A 19,155-nucleotide genomic window follows, 5' to 3' on the forward strand; every position below is an offset into this window, starting at 1 on the left:
CAAACAGAAATGTGGAAATGTCCTCTTAATTTGTCCTCATATAACATATTTTTGGGACAGAATTCGCCCTTTCTCACTTTTGAGTCGGTGAAAGGCAAGGTACAGTTTTAAAATTCATCCTGTAGGTACAAGTTAGAAACTTTGTACAGCTTTATAATCTATTTACATGTTTTGGGATTTGGTACTACTGTTTTTCCATCAGTTAACCCCAAATGAAGCTACAGTGAAAGGATGAAACTCTCGATCCCTCTCGATCTGGTTGCAGCTAGTTGTGGTCTTCCTCTATATGTGGTTAGGATCCAGGAGTTTTTATCTCTTCCACGTTTAACATTATTAGACTACGCTCTCTGGGTAGAAGAGTGACACTGTGATACATTTAAGGAAGCAGAATATCCTTATCAGTGTTTCTCCAATTGAGAAATGCGTAAGTCCATTAACACTTTTTAACGTAACTTCAGGGGTATTTTTATACTATTCCTGAAATGTGTACAAACATAAAACTATGCCTACACCTTCTATAGAACTATAATACATACTATGAACTGATGATTGTTTTGCTGAATCTAAGTCACTGCTCATGACATGGGTAGTGCTGGGACCGTAGCAATGATAGGATGTGGGTGGGTATGCTTGTGCATTGGGAAGTGATCCCAGTCTCTCCCACCTTCACCTTAGCAAGACTGATGGAGAGCCACTGGGCCTGCAGAGTACTGTGATGTTACGTGGCCTTTGCTAGAACTGAATACAGTTATGAGGTCTGTTCTTTGCTTTTTAGTTTATGACACTTAAGGGATTACCACTTGGGAGTCAATGCAGTGAAGCAATACCTGGTTAGAAGGTGCTGATGCTGTTTTGTTTTTTTAAGATTATGGCTGAAATCAAAACATTTAGGCACTATCAGCACTCAGAGACTGACAGAAACACTGTCCTGATAGGTAAGAGTGTGAGACCCACTCGGGGCCCCAGCTGCACCAGCTGTGCTTCTGGGACACAGAGCTGGCCACTGGAATCTCTGAATGTCCATTTCCTCATCTCTAAGGCAGTAGGTAATGGTATCTCCCTCCCAGGGCTGTTGTGAGAACATATAGGAAGCAAGTAAATCTCTTAGCTCAATGCCAGCCATGAAGTCAGTGGGTGTTCAATGAGCCTTTTCCCTGCTGAAGAAGTCATAAAGGAGAAAAGATTGAAGGTTTGAACAATATAAATACTCTTTAAGTGGGTTTTTCAATAGCTTTAGAAGAACAGATCAGTCAGGGGGAAAGTAGAACGAGAATTATCAGTGGAGAAGTTTGACCACTGCCTCTTGCTCACTTTATTTGTCCATTAAAATTTTTGCACACACTTCCATGCTATGCTTTTTGCTAAGATCTAGCACTGGGCAGAAAATACTCTGTTGAAAGAGGTCTGCCCCACGTATCTTACTGAAGCAATAGGTATCACCTAGCAATTTGATACAAACAGGAGAAACAAATCTCTCTAGGCAAACTTTGTCCATATGTTCAGATGGTTGTAAATAAACTTACCCAATGTTTATTCCTAAGAAGAACTGAAAAATGATAACCCAAAGGAAGGACAGAAATACCTCTTCTAAAGTAGATTCTATCTAGCACCCATGAAGTAGGTTTGGTAAGCCACTGAGTTTCTGAGGTAAAAACAAAAACTCTTCCCGTGAGCCAAGCATGGGGATATCATGCCAGTTCTATTATGGAATATCCATGTGTGGCCCTGAAACTGGCCTAAGTGTGACTTGTAAGTTAATGATTACCCTAGCAGTTGTCTAAACTACTTGGTTTCACTAGACTGCAAGCACTTCACCTGCAGTGGAATCTCCAGAAAGCAGCATGTTCCCTTTGCTCTTTGGGGCTGGACTGGTGGTTCTGAACCTAGTGACTTCTGCTAGGAGCCAGGAGACAGAACCCCTTAGTGGCTCTGGGGACCAGCTGCTCTTCCATGGAGCAGATCAATCTGACTTTGCCATCATGATCCCTCCAGGAGGCATAGAATGCTTCTGGCAATTTGCCCGCCAGACTGGATACTTCTATTTCAGTTACGAGGTGAGTACATGGGCCCCTCTGGCCATACTGGGGACTTGCTTTTTTGTTTCCTTTTGCAAAGTGGGTCAGGTTTTATTCAAATAGAAGATTCTGGTTGTCTTTATTATGCTGTGATTCCCTACCTGTTAATGAAATGGAACTGCATTTAGATGGAAACTCTTGATGGATGAATAATCACTAAAACATATGGCTTGACTTCTCAAACTGGGGGCAACGGAGGTGTGCTCAAAGCTATGGGACAAACAGACTGCCTCTTCCTGGAGAGGTAATCATATATTAACTCAGATTTGGAGATGAGAGAGAATCCATTTTTTAAAATAATAAAACAATAAGGATATGGTACAAAGTCAAATGAAAACTTACATGAACTTTGGCAACAGACCCTTAGATTTCAAAGAAAGATGCTTCAGTTTATGGGACTGGGGGAGCCACATTTAGTCTCCCTCTTTAAGGGGTAATTCTGGCAAACTACAGAATCACTGGCTGAAGGTCTCTCTATTTGGCCAGACAATCCTCTGTTTCTTAAGGAAGGTTAATGTTTTCAAGTTGCCTGTTTACAGGCCAAGGACATTTATCCATCCTGTGGTCTTACACCACAGTGCCCAAGGATGGTGAACTCAATAGTAAAGTCAGAGGCTGTTAATTTCCTTTGTTCTTCATCTTAGAAACCTGTTAACTTTCTAAATTTTGTTTACATAGTAATAGACTATGTTGATCTTATTCCATTGCACTGTAACTCAAAGTTTATTTTAAATTAGCTTATCAGAGCCTTTTCTTGTCTCTGAATTTACAACAGAACAGTAGCTACTAGTAAGCTCACTGTAGCCTAGGCTTATCAAGACCCAGCTTGAGGAGAAGTGCCTACCGAATGCCTTATTTATTTGCTGTCAAGCAGCAAGTAAACCCAAGTCTGGGACACCACCAGGGAAGTCAAAACCAAGCAAGTTCAATCAACTCTACAGCCAAAAACATACATATCAATCGATATACACCAGATGTACGTTCTGAGACAGGTCTTCTTAAAAGGAGTGTTACTGGCATCTTGGGCAATTCTTTGTCTTGCAGTACTGTTTCTAACGTGGCAGGATGTTCAACATTGCTGTCTCTTCCTACCCACCCCCCAACACCACTGTTGTCTCAATCAAAACTCCCAGGGAGGATTGGGCAGTACCATCCCTTATTGAGACCCACTGTGCTGATGATCAGGAATGTCAATCTTAGCACTTAGCTAGCTTTCTGGTGATGTAGCAGGGGCTTTTCTCCCTCTTTAATGTGTCTTGGCAGGTGCAGCGGACACTGGGAATGTCACATGACCGACATGTTGCTGCCACTGCACATACCCCACAGGGTTTCCTCATAGACTCCTCTCAGAATGTTCGAGGCCAGATAAACTTCTCTACCAAAGAGACAGGTCTGTTTTAATCACCACAGTTACTGTAATAATCATAAGTTTCTTTGAAACTGGGTCAATAATGAGGAAGTACTGAAATTACTCAAGTACATGAAATGTAAAAGCTCTGGCTTTTTCACACAGGGATGATCAAGCAGTAGGGGGACTAAACCGCCTTGAACACCAAAAACTATCCTTCCAACACCAACATCAAATCTTTATTGGAGATCGCCGGCGGCAGAGGACATTAAGTGGCAGGCTGTCCACTGGCAGATTCAGGACAGGGTCTCCAGGTGACTAATTATTGTAACTCCAGGGTCCAGAAGCTCAGTTTTATATCATTGTCTCCAATTGATCAGGTTATGAGAAAGTGACCAAAATAGACCCATTTAAAATACAGAATTCCAATTAACAAATTTATTATAGGATAGCATTTCTTTCTAGTTATCATAATACTTGAGGCAGTTACTAAACAGCAGACTCAGAACGAAAGGAAATGCATAGCCATGAAAATATCCACATTCCACAACAAAGCACTTCTCCAGTCACCAGAAAACCTCTACAGCCAGATCAAGTCTGTCCCCACCTTGGACAACATGGGTCAGTTTTTTGGGTTTTTTTTTGTTTTTTCCAAGAGCGAGCGAGTGAGAGCGCAAGCACACACGAGAGCAAGCACACAAGTGGGGGAGGGGCAAAGGGAGAAGGAGAAGTAGACTCCCCACTGAGCAGGGAGCCCTACACGTGCGGCTTAATCCCAGGACTCCAGGATCATGACCCAAGCCCAAGGCAGATGCTTAACCAACTGAACCACCCAGGCACCCCCCGGCATGGGGTCAGTTTTAATTGCCCTATCAGCCGGGTATACGAAAAAAGACAATGCTTTTCAACCGGGGCATAAAACAATCCTTCATTGTGTAGCACAGGATATTCAGCATCTTTGGCCCCTACCTGCCAGTAGTGCCTTCCAATCATTTTGACAATCAGATACACTGCCACACCTTTCTAATCCCGCTCCTCCCCACTCCCATACACAAAGGATGGCGACCCCAGTTAAGAACCAGCACCAGTACATACCCTAAACCATCAGTTCCTGTACAAACCACCTTGCAGAAGTTACTCCATCCAGCAGAATAGCTTCTTTCATTCAAAACACATCAATTTTTTCTCTAGTTTCAAGTTCAAGATGGTATCCCCCAGCTCTAATGGTTTACAAGAAGCAGGAAAATACCAGGCTCTTAATTTCAATTCATTTTGTTAAGCAGAAAAGCTTCAAAAAGAGATGTGAGAAATATAAGTTGAAAAAGACGGAGAAAACATTGTTTTCAATCTAGTATAGAGCTTAATAAATTTACTTACAAATTTACTAATTTATAGAACTAAGTTACTAATATTTGGCAAAACACAGTATTGTAACTGGTACTTAGTAAAGTAAGTTTCATGGAATATCATATAAGGTATTCCACATCAAAAATTGGATCTTTTTACTTCCTAAGTAAAAAGAAGGAACTACAGTAGCACCTTTAACACTGGTAAACATGTATCTCCAGGGAAATCTAGAGGGTGGTAGGTCAACAAAGGGTGGAGACCAAGATTTGGTAATGATCTAGGGATTCCTACAGGTTTTTATCAGCTTTGTCTAAAAAATCAGCAAAATCACTTTGGTTCTGTGCAAGTGTACCTCAATTTTGGAGTCTTCTATGAGGGGCCTGAGATGGACCACAAACAGAAGAATGAAAGAAAACAACTGAATGATACTCTGGATGCAATTGAGGTAACTATTTTGTGGGAGATTGTGGAAACATCCTTGGAAATAAGTAATATCATCTGAGTGAGAGCTCATTTGGGGAGAAACCAAACAGGCACAGGGATCTGAAAGCTTTAATTTTTAGGACTTAGAGCTCTTGAAACTCACTTGTTTTATACCAGGAGTTGGCAAACTATGGCACACAGACCAAATCTGGCCCACTGCCGTTTGTCTTTTTAATTAAGATAGAATTCACCATTTTAAAATGTACAATTCTGCGGTTTTTAGTATATTCCCAAGGTCCTGCCGCGATTGCATCTAATTCCAGAACAGTTTCATCACCCCAAAAAGAACTCCATACCCTTCAGTCACTCTTCCTTCTCCATGCCCCCCTCCCAGTCCTGGGCAGTCATTCACTAATCAACTTTGTTTCTATAAATTTGCCTATTCTGTACATTGTATGAGTGGAATCATACAATGTGGTCTTTGTTTCTGGCTTCTTTCACTTAGTGTGTTCTCAAGGTTGATCCACATTGTAGCAAGTATTAGTACTTCATTCCCTTTTATGGATGACTAATATTCTCTTGTATGACTATACCACATTTTGCTTATCCACTCATCACCTCATAGACATTTGGGTTGTCCACTTTTTGGCTATTATGAATAATGCGGCTATAACATTTGCATGAAGTTTTTTGTAAACATGTTTTCATTTCTGTATACCAAGAAGTGGTACAATCTGGTGGGTCATATGGTAACTGTTTAGCTTCGTGAGTATAACTGCTATTTTTCAGTAGCTAAACCATTTTACACTCCCACCAGCAGTATCTGATGGTTTCAATTTCTCCACATCTTTGCCAACATGCCACTGTCTCTTTTATTATTATAGCCGTCCTAGTGGGTGTGGAGTTCTATCTTATGGTTTTGAGTTCTGGCTCCCTAATGGCTAAGGACATTGAGCATCTTTTCATGTTTTTTGGCCATTTGTATATCTTCTTTGGAGAACTGTCTATTCAAATCCTTTACCCATTTTAAAATTGGGTGGTCTTTTTATTGAGTTATAAGTTTTTTATATATTCTAGATGTAAGTCCCTTATCAGGTAAGTGATTTGCAGACATTTTCTCCATTCTGTGGGATGTCTTTTCACTTTCTTGATAGTATTTTTCAATGCACAAAAGCCCACTGCCTGTTTCCATAAATGAAGTTTCAATGAAACACAGCTATGCTCATTTGACAATTACATATGGCTGCTTTTGTGCTAACAATAGCAGAGTTTGGTAGTTGCAACAGGGATTGTATTGCCTGCAAAGCCTAAAATATTTACTGTCTGGTCCCTTAATAGTAAGTTTGCAGGGTGCCTGGGTGGCTCAGTTGGTTGAGTGACTGCCTTTGGCTCAGGTCATGATCCTGAAGTCCCTGGATCAAGTCCCGCATTGGGCTCCCTGCTCGACAGGGAGTCTGCTTCTCCCTCTGACCCTAACCCCTCTCATGTGCTCTCTCAAATAAATAAATAAAATCTTAAAAAAAAAAAAAGTTTGCAGGCCTTCGTCTTCTACCGTGTACAAAGAACAGAAGACATTGCCAGAACGGCAATGACGTACGGAATACATGCCTAAATCTAAAAATACTCTGAAAGAGCCTTCTAGTTTCAGCACTGAAATTTTTCATTATGAAATTATATCTTTTTAAACTAAGTCCAGACCTTTTTTTTCATATACAGCAAAACCGGCTTTACTAACAACTACAATAACCAACTTACTACATATCATAAAATTGAGTAAGTTACTCAGCTTCCAGGTAACTTAAATTAGTGCTTGTGAGCACCCAAGTGAGACTAGATGGGAGGTAGGGAGGACCCTCTTTTTATTTCACTTTCTGTCCCACAGGAGAATACACGGAAGGTGCAAAACAATATCTTTCACATGTGGAGATACTACAACTTTGCCCGCATGAGGAAAACCGCTGACTTTTTCCTTCTCCAATCAAATTATAACTATGTGAACTGGTGGTCGACAGCTCAGAGCCTTGTTATTGTTCTTTCTGGAATCCTGCAGTTGTATTTCTTAAAGCGTTTCTTCAATGTCCCGAAGACTACAGACACAAAAAAGCCAAGATGCTAAGCCAAAATGACTATAGCACCTTAGCTCTTTTCCTCTGGGATAGAAGCTTTGTCAAAGTTTCAGTCAAATAAGCTTTGTAAAGTTACTGGAAAAAAATCAATTTATCTTGTTAGAACATCTTAGTCTATTGCTCTCCTTTCCTCTCCAATTGCCTCAAAATGGCAATAAAATAATAAATGTGCAAGCTTTGATATTAACTATTACTAAAGTGTGTACTAAATGCTACCATCAAAATACTGTTCAACATACAGCAGTCCCTTAACCTTTACTAAGTCTAACTAGAGGGTTAACACAGAACCTTGGGAGGGAGAAGAGTTGAAAAAAATGGGACAAAACATATCTCAGTTTTATATGTTACATACAAAAACAGGAATTGGTAGACTGCTTTTTTGTAGTTAAAAATTTTATTTTTAGAGATGTCACCTTTGGAATTTAAAATAAGCAGGAAAAAAAGAAAAAAGCAATATATTTAAAGAAATCGTTTATAATATGGCAGTTTTAAAAAACTTAGTGGAACTTTTTCATTTCTAAAAAATATTTCAGTAATTCCAAAAATAATTTTGTCAGGCATGGGCAAGGTTGGAGGAGCTGAATTATTTCAGTGTCTCTGATTAGTGCTTTCTCTCTAGTCCAGTCAGGTAAGTAAAGGTTTGTAAGGGAAATCACGTTTTAAGAAATCAAGGTGATGAAAAAAACATTAGCCTGGGATCATACCATCTAAGAAAAAGGAGAACAAGAACCAAGATATATAATCAAACTATACTCATGAGATCCTATCCTTAGTAATAGAAATACCCAGTATATGCAATATAAAAATTATTCTTACCATTTATTTAAACCTAACATTTGCCAGGCACTGTGCTAATAAGTGCTTTACAAACATGATTTCTAATTCTAAAACCATTCGTAGGTAGATGGTTAAAGCTGTTTTTTGAAGCAGAAGAAAATAAACTTATCAAAGTTTAATGACACCTCTAAAGCCATATAGCTGGTAGGTGTGAGAACTGGGGTTTGAATCCAAGGTTTTCTTCCACACCACACAGAACCTATTATATAGAAAATTAGCAGAACAAACTGCTATTATTTTATCCAAATTTCATTTGTAAAATCCCATACATGACCTACCGTTCTAATATGGCAATATCTGACTTTCATGGTATTAATAAATAATGAAAATCTATCGTGTTCTTATCGTGAGTTTGGAAAAGTATTATCACAGATAACAATAAGCTAGCTATTCTTGTCCTCAGTTCCAATGACTTAGAACCTGTTACTCAAGACAAGAAGCCCTCTGATTCAAATATAAAACACAGTATTCTATTTAGTCACAAAGATCCGAAACACCGTTTTTGAGCCATTTCCGCATAAGAATCCAGCCTGCATTCGTCCATAATAGAAAGAATATGAAACTAAGAAGTCCCTGAAGAAGTCACAGTGTTGACAAAATTCAACATGATGATGGAGCCTACACAGACACAGGAAACAAAGCTAGGCCCTTCCACACAGCCATAAGTCCTCGCGATGATTTCGTTTTAAGTCAAAGTCTCTTCATGCCGCACATATTCCCCAATGTCTGCTTGATGAAATACCACAATCGCCATGGGGTCTACTTTCCTGCAGTCTTGTGTAGACTTTGCTGCCACCCCAAAACCCTGGGATTCAAAAGAAGAGACACTGATTCACTCAAGTCATTCAATAGGCACGCATTGAGGGGTAGAAATAATGAAGATGAAAAAAAACAGTTCTTCGAGAAATTTGAAAGGTGCTGAGAATTTAGTCTCTGAAGCGCACAGACTGAAAATACATCCTTCTTGATTAAAAAGATACCTGATTTTTATAACAGCTACCATCTCTACTCACCAAAGGGACGTCTGCCATGGAGTACACCACCACTCCCTGGTACTGACAAGTATTTTCGGTGATTCGACCCAGTCCAGATTTCAACACATGGTTCCCATAAAGGAAGGACTGCTCTGCTCCAGGCTTTATCCACACTTTATACTACAAAAAAATAATAATAATAATTAAATCCAAGAGACATTAAAAAGCTAATTATTGTATCCCTGCAGATAAGCCCGCTGATGGATATGCGATTAATTTCTTGAATGCATTTTAAGGAAAAGAGAAAAACGATGGTTATCTCAAATTGTTCACTCCCTAAAAAGAACTGCCAGGACGTTCTCTCTTCAACTCTACAATCTCTCTCATGGAGAGCTCAAAAGCTCTTTTTCTGGATCCCTCTATGCTCTCACCAAAGCCACCAATTTGCGCTTTTTTGAGTGAGGTCTGCATAGGCTTTTCTACTCTGCGGGACGTAACCACGACTATGCAACCACACCGCATTCCCATGCCAGAACCCCAACCATGCCCAAGCAGCAAGTCCTGCAAACATCTCCGTGTGCTGGCACTGACTCCGTGGCAGAGAAGCTGCCCAATTATCTGCGTTCTGACGTGGCCCCCATCTTTGACTTCCTTCATCCCCAGGGGGCGAATGAACACCATCCTACAAACCTTGGCATAGGGTGCAAGGTAATCCAGAGCTGTGACGTGCAACCGGAACTTGTGAGTCTTAGTGAATTTTCCGAAGCAGGTCCCCAGCGACACCAGCTTGTCCCCGGAGATGTTGGCGGCCAACTTCAGAATCTTCTCACTGAAGGGGTAAGGAAGAAGAAGGTGTCAGATGAGGGAAGCTGGTGGGACCCAGTCCTCCACCCGGGGCCACTGCTGTCCGCCCGGCGCCGCCTCACCTCACGTAGTACACCCGGTCGTTGTGCAGCCTGAAACAGTAGGTGCCGTCGGGCCTGTCGACCAGCAGCTGAAGGTTCTCCCCGATGCTGAAGGCAAAAGGATGACTGGAGACAGCGCCCCACAGACTCCTCCCGGCCCCGCGCCCCCACTCTACCCGCGCCCTTCCTGCCACACACACATTTCCCCTTCCCCTCCGCGCCCTCTTACTATTTCGCTATCTTCTCAAACATTACGCGGGTCTCTTCTTCAGTCAAAGGCCGCATTTTCCCGCTGGGTTACAACACCGAATCCGCGTGCCTCAGAGGCCGGAAACGGAAGTCAGCCGCCGGCCGCTCCCTGGCAACCCCAAAGCCTGCCTCTCTAGCCGCCTTCAATTTGTTCCCCACGCCAGCGCCCCGTAGCCTGGAGGACCGTCGGGAAAGAAAGCCGGCCGGATATGAACCCCCGGCTGCTTCCGGGCCTAGATTCCGAGCCAGCGCCCTCGCTGGGCCGGAGGGGAAGTGACGCTGCTGCCGGAATATGGCGGCGACGGCGACGATCGCTTCGTCAACCACGGCCTCTGCCACGGCGACGGTCACTGCAGCGGCTCTCGGGGAGGTGGAGGATGAAGGGCTCCTGGCATCGCTGTTCCGAGACCGCTTCCCCGAGGCCCAGTGGCGGGAGCGGCCCGACGTGGGCCGCTACCTCCGGGAGTTGAGCGGCTCCGGGCTGGAGCGGCTGAGGCGCGAGCCCGAGCGCTTGGCGGAAGAGCGAGCGCAGCTGCTGCAGCAGACGCGCGACTTGGCCTTTGCCAACTACAAGACCTTCATCCGAGGCGCCGAGTGCACCGAGCGCATCCACCGCCTCTTTGGCGACGTGGAGGCGTCGCTCGGCCGCCTGCTCGACCGCTTGCCCAGCTTCCAGCAGAGCTGCAGGTGCGGCGGGCTTGGCACTAAAGGGGCTTTTAGCAACTGTAATAGCTGGCATTTATGATGAAAGAAATAGCTAACACTTACAAAGCACTTACCATGCATGGGTTAGGCTCTCCTCTGAGCATTTTAAAAATCCATTTAAGCTTCACAACAGCTTTGGAGGTAGGTACTGTTATTCCCATTTAATGTTATGAGTAAGTTGAGACAGCTTAGGAATTGTCGAAGAGGCTCTTGGAAGCTAGTAATTTCCAAGTTAGAACTGGACACCAGCAGCAACTCCCTCATAGGACTGTTGTGAGTATTAGAGAATCCATGCAAAGCACTTATCATTGGGTCTGACATAGCTAATACTCTGCAGTTCTCAGCTATAATCTACACCCGCAGACCGTTCAAAACTTCCATTGAGAGAAGGCTGACAACGAAATCTTTCCATTTGGATGCAGCAAAAATTATCAAAAAAAAATCTCTCCTTAAGCCATATTCTACCTCTCTAGATCCTCAGTCTCTTATCCTTAATTCTGCCTTTCATGGTAAAAGTTTAAGTTTTGAGTCTTTGGATATTTGACAATAGCTTCTGTACCCTTCCAACCTCCAGAATAGAGGACTTCATAAAGCAGGTCTCTGCAATTATGGAGAAGTGAAGATTGTGGAATTAAAAGTGGAACAGCAGCCTAAGAGAAGATTAAGGGGCTGAGGGAATTTGAGGGTGAGGTTGTAGCTTCTAAGCTGGTTAGTGATCACAAAAAGAATAGCTATTATTAACATTTACTGTGTGTCAGGTTCTGTGTTAAATGCTTTATACACATCATCTCATTTAATCCTCACAGCCTTATGAGGTGGGTCCTACTACTATTTTACCAATGAGGAAAGAGTTCAGAGATCCTAAGTACCTTGCCAACACTAGTTAAGTGGCAGATCTGGGCTCACATATTGTGTGATCTTGGACAAGTTGCTTAGCCTCTCTGGGATTAAAGTTGCTTCAAGGGTAATAGTACTTACCCCCAGGTTTGGTGTGGAGATTAAATAATAAACCATCCAGCTCAGTGTCCAGTTCATAGTAAATGCTTGGTAATTGTAGCTAACTTTTGGATGTAGAGCAGTGAGCAACTAATATTCTCCTGTTTGTTACTAGAAACTTTGTCAAAGAAGCTGAGGAGATCAGCTCCAACCGCCGGATGAACACCCTGACTCTAAACCGGCACACAGAAATCCTGGAAATCCTGGAGATTCCTCAGCTAATGGACACCTGTGTCCGGAACAGCTATTATGAAGAGGCCCTGGAGCTTGCAGCCTACGTACACCGACTGGAAAGGAAATACTCCTCCATCCCTGTCATCCAGGTAGTCAAACTGCCCCAAAAGGACTCAAACTGATGTTCTTGTAATCAGTAATTCTGTGGTCATCACTGAACCTTTAGGCAGAAATCTTAGGGAAATTTTGCATGTTTCATATCGGTTTCTGCCAGCCAGACAGGCTTGAACATGAAACATTCATTCATTCATTCAACTGATAAATATTAATCACGTACCAGACACTGATCTAGGGGCTGGGAAGACAATGAGACAAAGCAGAGAAGGCCCTAGTTTTCATGAATGTAAGTTGATAGTTGGCAAATAAATAAATAACATGATCCTTTCAGATAATGGTAACTGTCTGAAGAAAATAAATTAGGGAATGGGTAGGAGGAGACTAGGGTGAGGTACCCTAGATAGAGTGGTGAGGAAAAGCTCTGTTGGAGAGATAATATTTAAGCTGAGAACCAGATGATGAGAAGGAACCAGCCACACGAAGATGTGGGGAAAGAGCAAATCAGAAAGTGGAAAAAGGTATAGCAGACTGACGAGGGGACAAGTTGAGAGTGTTTAAGAAATACGAAGACAGAAAAAAAAGAAAAACAAAGACAGCCAGTGTGACAGGATTGCAGTGAGCAAGGGGACAGAATTAGGAAGCGGGTGAGGCAGGAGAACAAAACAGGGCCTGTAGGCCACAGTGAATAGTTACATATGGCCACAGTGAATTAGATCTTTGTTGGTAAGCCTGTACACATCAACTTTAGGAAATCTTCATATATCAGGAAAAGCAGTGGGAATGTTGATCTGCAGTATTCAGGGGTAGTGGAATGGATTCCTGGAAGTGTCTTTCCCAGTGTGGTGTGACTGACCCCCTATATTGTCAGGGCATTGTGAATGAAGTGCGCCAGTCCATGCAGCTGATGCTGAGCCAGCTGATCCAGCAGCTAAGAACCAACATCCAGCTCCCTGCCTGCCTCCGTGTCATTAGCTTCCTGCGGTGCATGGATGTCTTCACTGAGGCTGAGTTGAGGGTGAAGTTTCTTCAGGCCCGAGATGCTTGGCTCCGTTCCATCCTGACTGCCATCCCCAATGATGATCCCTATTTCCACATCACAAAAACCATTGAGGCCTGCCGTGTCCATTTGTTCGATATCATCACCCAGTACCGTGCCATATTCTCCGATGAGGACCCGTTGTTGCCCCCTGCCACGGGTGAGCACACTATGAATGAGAGTGCCATCTTCTACGGCTGGGTGCTACAGAGAATCTCACAGTTCCTGCAGGTGCTGGAGACTGACCTTCACCGGGGGATTGGTGGTCGTCTAGACTCTTTGCTGGGTCAGTGCATGTACTTTGGGCTATCCTTCAGCCGGGTGGGGGTCGATTTCCGGGGCCAGTTGGCTCCTGTTTTCCAGCGGGTGGCCATCAGCACTTTCCAGAAAGCAATTCAGGAAGCAGTGGAGAAGTTCCAGGATGAAATGAATTCCTACACCCTCATCTCAGCTCCACCCATCCTGGGCAGCAGTAACCTGCCTGCTGCTGTGCCAGTCACTCAGCCGGGGACACTGCAGCCACCCATGGTGCTCTTAGATTTCCCACCCCTTGCCTGCTTCCTCAACAATATTCTGGTTGCCTTCAATGATCTGCGCCTCTGCTGTCCTGTGGCCCTGGCACAGGGTGTGACTAGGGCCCTGGAGGACGCCCTTGCCAAGGTGAGCACATCCTGTTGGCTCTCTACTGGGGCTTTCTTTGGTAACAGGTGACCAGACTTTTGTAAAAAATAAACCAGTTTATGTAGTAGGTGGTTGCAGAGTTAGGCTTAGTGGGGTTTTAGAGATTTTTCTGATTGAGAAGCTCTGGTTAGTCCCCCATCATGGGACCTAGAACAATCCATGAAGTGGCTCACCTGTAATAATGATTCAGTAAAGTATTAGTTTTCTACTGCTGCATAACAAACACAGCAGCCTAAAACAACATACATTTATTTTTTTCCCAGTTTCTTTGAATTGGGAGTCCTGGGTCCTCTGCTCAGGATCTCACAAAATTACAGTCAAGGTGTTGGTCAGGCCACAGTCTCATCTAAAGCTTGGGGTACCCTTTCAAGCTCATTCATGTTGGCAGATTTCTGTTCTTTGCAGTTGTAGGTTTAAGGCCTTTAGGTCCTAGAAGCCGCCTCACTCCATACAGTGTGGCTTTCTGATTCTTCAAGGCCAACGGAGAGCAACTCTCCTGCGTAAATCTCCTCTTTTAGGGAAATCCTCAACCCTTTTTTAAAAGGCTTATCTGATTAAGTCAGGCCCACCCAGGATATCCCGTGATTGTAACTCAAAGTCAACTGATTAGGGGCTTTGATTACATCTGCAAAATCCTTCACCTTTGCCATATTCTATTGATTAGAAACAAGCCACACATTCTGCCTGCAATCAAGGGGAAGGGATTACACAAAGGAGTGGATACCAGGGGCTGGGATTCAAAAGAACCATCTTAGAATTCTACATAATACAAGAAATTCTACAACCAATGATATCCTGCACATTTTTTACATATTTAAACCTTTAGATATTGGGATGTTTCTTACAACTTAATGGCATCTTATAATTGCTGTCAGCCGGGTGGCAGTTGTGACATGGTTATATAAAATCTTTCTGGGCCTAGCTCTCTCACTCTTGAGCTTGCCCGCTCTCATATCTCAAGAGTGTACTTTTTGCTTTAATAAGCTTTCCCACTTGTTACTCAAAAAAAAAACAAAAAACGTTAATGCCCTCCTGTGAGAGAAAGCAAGCATGAGCATTGAAACTTTGTAGTCAGTGAAATTCAGGTAATAGTAATCTGCTAATATTTATAGAGAACTTACTCCATGCCAGATAGTGTTCACCATATTTTATACCTATTAAGACTTGATCCTCACAACCCTAAGAGGTAGGTCCTGTTGCAGACCCTACTCTATAGATAAGGAAACTGAGGAACAGAGGGCACAAAGTGTTTAAGTAATCATATGGAAGTCACAAAACCAGCAAGAGGCACAGTTAGGACTTGGAACCAGGAATGTCAGCTAGGTTGTTCTGTTATTTGTATGTGGATCTTCTTTTCTAGCTCTGTGTTCTTTTATAATTTTCTAGCAGTCTAGCTTCCTGGAACCTCAACTGCCTTACTCAGTAAAAACCTTATACAGTTTTGCTTCATTTTCCTGGATCCAATATAGTTCTTGTCATCTCCTTTAGGAATCAAGAACCTCTTGATGCTTTTCTACTGAAAGTGGAAAGTGTACCAGTAATGAAACAAGTTGGGTTTGGGTCAGAAATACATTAATGAAGTGACAGAACTGTGGAGAGTGACAATTCTGAATTTAAACAAGACAGTAATATAATGTACTGTTTGGAATGACTTTCTTTATGAAAACTTGAGGGCTGCACATTTGTGCTTAGTTTCAGGTACTGCTGATGGTGATAGACTACTCTAGTGACTGATGGTGCCCTTGTCTCCTAGGTAACCAAAACAATCCTGGCCTTCCATCGTGCAGAAGAGGCTGCTTTCAGCAGTGGGGAGCAAGAGCTCTTTGTCCAGTTCTGCACTGTCTTCCTGGAAGACCTTGTTCCTTATTTAAATCGCTGTCTCCAAGTCCTTTTTCCACCAGCTCAGATAGCACAGACCTTAGGTAAGAGAAAGGAGGAGAAAGATCTTTAAAACTACTTTATTGATATAATTCATATACTAAATAAAATTCACCCATTTGTAAAACTCAATGTTTTTTAGTAAGTATACAGAGATGTACAATCATTACCACTATCCAATTTTAAAATTTCCATCACCCCAAAAAGATCCCTCTAGCCCAATGTAGTCATTCCCCAATCCCACTGTTAGCCCCTGGCAACCCCTAATCAGCTTTCTGTTACCAGAGATTTGCCTTTTCTGGACATTTCATATAAATTAAATAATACAGTATGTGTATATCTGGCTAAGTGGAAACAGCTAGTCACAGGAGAACCACCTATTGTAGGACTCTATTTATATGAAATGTCCAGAGAAGGTATTTTAAAAAGATTTTTCCTAACTTGTCTTCACTTCCCTGTGCCCACTCTCTCTGTGCCAGGAGTGGGGGCCGGGGGAGGCAGAGCTTCCCTTGGGCCTGGCACAGGGAAGCCAGTGCCTTCTGAGGTTCTCTTGGCTTTTAACTCGATCCACCCTCCATTGTGTTATTCCAGATTACCTTCAAAGTCTCGCCTCATAGTATAGTTTCCTGTCCCGCATCACGAAGATGACTTTTACTGTATGGAAATGTGGAAACTGTCCTGTAAGTTTTTCTCCCCTGTGACACATCAATATTTAAATTTACTAAACGTTTTTTTCTACTTCACTTTCTCTACCTTCTGGGTCAGGCATTCCACCCACTCAGCTCTCCAAGTACGGAAACCTTGGGCATGTGAACATCGGCCTCGTCCAGGAGCCTCTTGCCTTCCTCCTGCCGAAGAGAGAGCTGGTCCTCTGTCTAGATGAAGAGGAGCTGGTGCCGGAGCTCGCAGCTCCAGCCGCCGCCGCCGAGGAGTCAGGCTTGGAGCCCGTCGCTGCAGCTCGCCCTGAGGACGCGCAGGAGCAGGCGGACTCAGCCGAGGCGCCGCAGGCTGAGGCGCCCGGTGCGGACCCCTAGCCGGCGCCCCTGCACCCAGCCGCGGCGCGGCCCGGGGCACGGGATGGCCAGGGCGTCCTGCCGCGCCCGCGGGGACGCGAGGCCGGCCTCGGAGAGCACCGGGCAGCCCTAGGGGGAAGGCTGCGAACGCATTCGTGACAGCAAACGCAAAGGGGCACCTCTGCGTCTCGCTCGCCAATGGCTGATTATACCGTAAAACGCGGAATTCCCTAATAAAGTTGCTGACGTCACGGAGGCGGGCTGAGCTCTGGGGCCGCGCCGGCGCTCCCGGAAGGCGCGCGGGAACTCTGCTTCCCGGCGTCCCCCGCGACGGGAGCTCGCCTACGGGGCCCGGGGAGGCCGGCGGCGGCCGGGCGGCTGTGCTCGGCGCGCCGGGGGCCGGATGGGAGCCGGGCTGCTGCTGGGGACGCTGCTGGCGCGGGCGCGTCACTGCTTGGGGCCGGCCCCACCGTGGGGACGGGGAGCGGCGGCCGGCGGCGCCCGGGCCTGCAGTTCCGCGCCCGCCCGGGACGGCCTCGAGGGCCCGGCGCGCCGGCGGTCCTACTGGCGCTACGTGCGGCGTCTGGTGCGGGGCGCGCCCGAGCCGCCGTACCCGCGCGTGTGCCAGGTCGGGGACCCGGCGCTGCGGGCCGTGGCGGCCCCTGTGGACCCGGCGCAGCTGGCGGGGCCCGAACTGCAGATGCTGGTGCAGAGGTTGGTGCAGGTGATGCGGCGCCGACGCTGCGTGGGCCTGAGCGCTCCGCAACTCGGGGTGCCGCTGCAGGTGCTGGCCTTAGAGTTCCCCGAGGCGTTCTTCCGCGCCTGCGCGCCGCCCCTGCGCGAGGCCCGCCAGATGGAGCCCTTCCCCCTGCGCGTGTTCGTGAACCCCCGCCTGCGGGTGCTGGACAGCCGCCTGGTCACCTTCCCTGAGGGCTGCGAGAGCGTCGCCGGCTTCCTGGCCTGCGTGCCCCGCTTCCAGGCCGTGCAGATCTCAGGTGCGGAGGGGTCGGTGGCTTTGGGGCGGTTGGATAAACGCGTGCGTCTCTTACCCCCGCCTAAGGAGGCGGCGACCTCGGATCCCATGAAACAGTTTTCGCAAAGCTCCAGTAAAGCGCAGACTTGTGAAAGTGTAGGCTCGGCGAAGCCTCCCGGCAGAACCCTGGAGTGGACGTGATTCAAGACTGACCGATAGGGATGGGGAATGGCGGCCAGTGTGACAGCAGAGCCAGCTCCTCGGGGGCGTGGTTTGGGCTGGGAACGCGGCCTAGTTCCGATGTTGCCGCACTCCAAGCCCTCTGCTCTGTGCCCTCTCGCTCGCTGTCTCGCACAAATACACTCTACCCAATTGGAGCCTTCGTGGTGGAATGGGAGAAGTGGCACCCGGCTTTGCCCAGCCCGGGGTGATAAGCCACAGGACGTTTTGCGGAATCTGATTTGTTGCCGGAGTTGGAATGATTGTTCCTCTTGAGTAGGCCACTTGGTCCAGGTCAGAAAGTAAATGGTACCCCTTTATTTTTGAAAGACTTTTAGGAATTGAAATAAATCGGTAGTATATCAGAAATGGGAGGAAATGTTCAGAAATGAAGCACCTTAGGAAGATCATTTCTCATCTCAGCCCCATAGTAAGTCCAGCAACCTAATAGCATTAGAACCACACTGAATACTTGGTAATGTGTAGAGTTGAGGCATCTTTTCTGGGAAGAATAGGGGCTGCTGTCTGCATTCCCTTCTGATGTTGCCTCTTGTCAACAGGAACAGCCAGAGGCAGGGAAAAGGTAAGGAGATTAAAAATGATGCGGTTAAGCATATCCTTACCCAGGCTGTAACTTACTTTGCAGGGCTGGACCCCAAAGGGGAGCAGGTGGTGTGGCAGGCAAGCGGATGGGCAGCCCGTATCATCCAGCACGAGATGGACCACTTGCAGGGCTGCCTGTTCATTGACAAAATGGACAGCAAGACGTTTACAAACATCTACTGGATGGAGGTGAATGATTAAAATTTTCCTGCTGCATCTGAGGATTCTGGAAATGAAAACACAAACACTTGGGATTTGAGCTGGGCATGGCTTGCCTGTTATCAACTTGATATTGGGTTGGCTCTGACAGAAAACAGAATTGCCAAACCAGGTTGGAGGAATATATAAAAAATGTTTGCCCTGAAATCATCCATGGACAAAATACTGCCTTCAACGTGAAAAGAAAATGAACTCCCCCAAAGAGTAGACATTTCCTGATGATTTTGTGTGGTAAAAAGTGGGGCAAATAGGGCGCC

The 19,155-nt window shown here is 45.2% G+C and overlaps 3 protein-coding genes across 8 annotated transcripts in view; 2 read left to right on the forward strand and 1 right to left on the reverse strand.

The window, feature by feature from the left end:
* NIP7 (nucleolar pre-rRNA processing protein NIP7) overlaps positions 1–10,361 on the reverse strand; it is a 94,384-nt gene extending 84,023 nt beyond the window's left edge. For 3 of the 4 annotated variants that reach the window (XR_004682859.1, XR_004682860.1, XM_035024885.1), the window contains exons 1-4: positions 10,265–10,361; positions 10,057–10,143; positions 9,821–9,959; positions 9,170–9,310 (exon numbers count right to left, since the gene is read on the reverse strand). Coding sequence is in view for 2 of the 4 variants with exons in the window: in XM_035024885.1 (XP_034880776.1) it covers positions 9,170–9,310; positions 9,821–9,959; positions 10,057–10,143; positions 10,265–10,320 (423 nt within the window). In the remaining 2 variants the exon portion in view is untranslated. Of the gene's footprint in view, positions 1–8,305; positions 8,962–9,169; positions 9,311–9,820; positions 9,960–10,056; positions 10,144–10,264 lie in introns of those variants that run through there. The other variant, XM_035024884.1, reaches the window with a different exon arrangement.
* TMED6 (transmembrane p24 trafficking protein 6) lies at positions 119–7,539 on the forward strand. The gene is made up of 4 exons (XM_035024888.1): positions 119–2,054; positions 3,339–3,465; positions 5,064–5,215; positions 7,076–7,539. Exons 1-4 carry the CDS (start codon positions 1,842–1,844, stop codon positions 7,307–7,309), a joined length of 726 nt encoding a protein of 241 aa, XP_034880779.1. The 5' UTR covers positions 119–1,841; the 3' UTR covers positions 7,310–7,539.
* Positions 10,362–10,558: 197 nt separating the features above from the next.
* COG8 (component of oligomeric golgi complex 8) lies at positions 10,559–19,066 on the forward strand. Of its 3 annotated transcripts, none has more exons than XM_035024882.1 (5): positions 10,559–10,971; positions 12,101–12,308; positions 13,145–13,972; positions 15,747–15,915; positions 18,723–19,066. In XM_035024882.1, the coding sequence occupies exons 1-5, from the start codon at positions 10,577–10,579 to the stop codon at positions 18,878–18,880; spliced, it is 1,758 nt and encodes a 585-aa protein (XP_034880773.1). In that variant the 5' UTR covers positions 10,559–10,576; the 3' UTR covers positions 18,881–19,066. The 3 variants fall into 3 exon arrangements, with proteins under 3 accessions (XP_034880773.1, XP_034880771.1, XP_034880772.1); XM_035024880.1 differs by lacking the exon at positions 18,723–19,066 and adding an exon at positions 16,637–17,135; XM_035024881.1 differs by lacking the exons at positions 10,559–10,971; positions 12,101–12,308; positions 13,145–13,972; positions 15,747–15,915 and adding an exon at positions 17,197–17,879.
* Positions 19,067–19,155: the final 89 nt, after the last annotated feature.

Source organism: Mirounga leonina, unplaced genomic scaffold (assembly GCF_011800145.1).
Source record: "Mirounga leonina isolate KUSES-001 unplaced genomic scaffold, KU_Mleo_1.0 Mir_180, whole genome shotgun sequence".
Taxonomy (NCBI): domain Eukaryota; kingdom Metazoa; phylum Chordata; class Mammalia; order Carnivora; family Phocidae; genus Mirounga; species Mirounga leonina.

Coding starts and splice junctions, on each gene's coding strand:
- TMED6 (XM_035024888.1), top strand. CDS start 1,842: ATGTTCCCTTTGCTCTTTGGGGCTGGACTGGTGGTTCTGAACCTAGTG. Junction 3,466..5,063: donor CTTCTCTACCAAAGAGACAG/GTCTGTTTTAAT, acceptor GGATTCCTACAG/GTTTTTATCAGCTTTGTCTA. Junction 5,216..7,075: donor ATACTCTGGATGCAATTGAG/GTAACTATTTTG, acceptor TCTGTCCCACAG/GAGAATACACGGAAGGTGCA.
- COG8 (XM_035024880.1), top strand. CDS start 10,577: ATGGCGGCGACGGCGACGATCGCTTCGTCAACCACGGCCTCTGCCACG. Junction 10,972..12,100: donor AGCTTCCAGCAGAGCTGCAG/GTGCGGCGGGCT, acceptor GTTTGTTACTAG/AAACTTTGTCAAAGAAGCTG. Junction 15,916..16,636: donor TCAGATAGCACAGACCTTAG/GTAAGAGAAAGG, acceptor CTTCTGGGTCAG/GCATTCCACCCACTCAGCTC.